General features: G+C 47.7%; 1 protein-coding gene across 1 annotated transcript; it reads right to left on the bottom strand.

Moving 5' to 3' along the window:
• Positions 1-373: 373 nt before the first annotated feature.
• On the bottom strand, positions 374-1,091 carry LOC123107616 (auxin-responsive protein SAUR36-like). The gene has a single exon (XM_044529584.1). It carries the CDS (start codon positions 1,027-1,029, stop codon positions 577-579), a length of 453 nt encoding a protein of 150 aa, XP_044385519.1. The 5' UTR covers positions 1,030-1,091; the 3' UTR covers positions 374-576.
• Between the last annotated feature and the right edge of the window lie 1,859 nt (positions 1,092-2,950).

Below are 2,950 nucleotides of genomic sequence, written 5' to 3' on the forward strand. Positions count from 1 at the left end.
GCTCATCTGCTCGTTGCGAGTATATACCATATGTACCTATAAGCATTAGTTTAGGACTGAACATGTATACTTGTTTTGATTTCATTCTCTTCAGTTAAATTCCACTGCAATGCAATACGAATAAATTCCACTTTGAACCACTTGCCACTGTATATTCACATTACGCAACAAGCAGAACAGGGCTAAAGCTGAACACTACGGCAGCTGTTGTTCAGAAGCTAACAAGCAACTACTTGCTGGTAAAGCCTTACGCCCACCACACTGCCTTCAAAGCTGGACCTATAGTGCAACTTCAGCTAGGAAAAATGCTATCAGTTTGGACTGCCAAATCAGAGACAGAAGAAATGATGCACATTTGGTACCTCTTGCCAACTAGGTATGTCTTCTTAATTTCTCATCTATATACCCATGGTACTTCTATTGGAGTTACCAAAAGTTCACCATGTCACAAAATTCAGGTAATCTTCATAAATTTCCTTGTCCAATCCAGAACTTGCTACTGTATATTAACATCACGCAATGAACAGAGTAGGGCTAAATCTAGCTCCTCTACAGCTGCATGCCATTCTTCAGAAGCTAACAAACTGCTACTTGCTGGTTAAGCCGTAAGCCCACCACACTGCCTTCAAAGCTGCACGGCCTCACGACGGAGCTCATGAATGCCTTCACGACTTCCGTGGAGGCATCTCTCCGGAGCAAGCACATGGCGTACTCCATGACCGTGGCATCACAGGGCAGCACGATCCTCCCGTCATCGCCGCCTGCAAAGCCGAACTCTTCGTGGGACATCGTCAGGAGCTCGCTTAAGATCGACGTGCCGAGGTATGCCAGCGGCACCTCGAACCGTGCCCCATCTATGGTGTACACCATGCAGTGGCCCTTCATCGCCACCCATGGCGACGTCGCGCAGCACTCGCCATTGGCTGCTCCTTTCACCGCTGTCGTGGTTCGGGTGAGCCTCTTCCTCCCCATGGCCGCCATCCTCTGCCACTTCTTTGCCATCTGAGCAAGTCTCTTGGCACTAACCATGTTTCTTTTCCTCCTCGTATTTCTTTCTTGGCTAGGTGTGGTAATGTTGCTTTGGTTTCTGAATGAGCTGATGTGCTGGTGGTGGTGCTAATCTGATGGATTTATAGGGGTGAGGGAGAAAGAGAAGAGAACAATGCAGTTTAGGTGCAGCATCTATCCTGACAGGTTGGCAAGGGACATGGCCATGAGCTCAGAACATGCAATGCTAACTGCAAGAGTGCAATGTGATCTTGATTTGATTTGTCTGGGGCCATCGGTTTGCCACTTGTTGGACATCATAGTGTGCTGCCATACTTATCTGTTTTAGTGGCAAATATAAGAAGCACATGGAGACCGTCGGTAAATTGGCACCATTTCTGTTTGTGATACAAAATAATCATTTGGGTGCTTGATGAATCATGTCTTACCAAATGAAATGTGATCTTGATTTGTTTTGTCTGGGGCTATCGGTTTGCCACTTGTTGGGCAGAACTAGCATTCTAGACTTGTGGTACGGTGTGGTTGGGTATCATAGCGTGCTGCCATGCTGGATTTGTTCTAATGTCAAATATAAGAAGCACATGGAGACCGTGAGTAAACTGGGTCCATTTCTGTTTGTGATACAAACTAATCATTTTGGGTGCTTGATTAATCATATCTTTACGAATGAAATACTCCATAGAGTGGCCCCTGCTGAGATGGAGATATTTAGTGCGTGAGTTGCTCATGCAACAAGAAGATAAAAAAAATCTCTTCAACACCTTGATACATCCATTTCTCCGACAAGTATTTCCGGACGGAGGGAGGGAGTACAAGATTACAAGTATCTCATGATTGTTGTTAAGTGAGAGATGTTAAACGATACATATTGAGTGCATCAATAGGTGACTTGCGTGGCACATATACATAGCTAGGGATAGTATTTTCTTCTAGTTTAAACCTGTTGGACTCTATCTCGATCTCTCTCTCTGTAATCTCGATCTCCCTCTCTGTAATACTCCTCTCCGGTTACATCTCTAACCGGATGTCTTGTATCTCACGCATACATCAATATATATACCTGCGGGCTCCCTGTTCGGGGGTTGAGACGCTTCCATCAATCTTTACATGGTATACAGAGCAGGCCCTTCCACCACATCTAGTTCCTCTCCATCGATTCCCCACGCAACAACCTACAACGCCTAGTTCTTCCTCGTTGATCCCCTACCCATCAACCCGCAGCCATGTCAACCTCCACCGCCACCATTACCTCCAGCCTCAACTACAACACCTCCGAGCCTCTCACCAGGACGAACTACGTCCTCTGGCGAGCTCAAGCACGATCCCAGATAATGGGCGCCGGCTTGTATGGCTACATAGATCAGACTATAGAGGAGCCTCCCAAAACCATCACCACCAAGGACAAAGAGGGCAAGGATCAGTTCGTTTCAAACCCTGCCTACCCTCCCTGGCTCATCCAGGATCAGCAAATCGTCGCCTACCTTCTTCGTAACCTCTCCAAAGAAGTGCTTGTTCAGGTGGCCTCGATGGAAACTTCATATGCAATATGGACAGCCCTAAGCAAGATGTTCTCTGCAGTCTCTCTCTCGCGCGTCAATAACATTAGGGCCTCCCTCACCAACGCCCAGAAGGGCACACTGCTGGCTGCAACCTACTTCGGTAATATGCGAGAGCTCTCTCTGATGAACTTGCAGTGGCAGGAAAACTGATCGGGGAAGACGAGCTGGTGGCTTTCATCATTGCGGGGCTCGATATGGAGTATCATCTCATCATCTCCGCATTGGACATTTGTACTGATCCGATCTCCATCGAGCAGCTCTTCTCCATGGTGGAAAACTTCGATCAGAGAGTCGAGATGTTCCATGGGACTGGCGTAGGCAGCTTCAAGTCGCCGGCCAACAGCGCTTCTCGCAGCCGCCAGGGACCCGGCAAGGGGTTTCGT

This window comes from Triticum aestivum, chromosome 5A (assembly GCF_018294505.1).
Source record: "Triticum aestivum cultivar Chinese Spring chromosome 5A, IWGSC CS RefSeq v2.1, whole genome shotgun sequence".
NCBI classification, from domain to species: domain Eukaryota; kingdom Viridiplantae; phylum Streptophyta; class Magnoliopsida; order Poales; family Poaceae; genus Triticum; species Triticum aestivum.

Bases quoted from the DNA above. Each gene is read 5' to 3' on its own strand.
- LOC123107616 (XM_044529584.1), bottom strand. From the start codon at position 1,029: ATGGTTAGTGCCAAGAGACTTGCTCAGATGGCAAAGAAGTGGCAGAGG.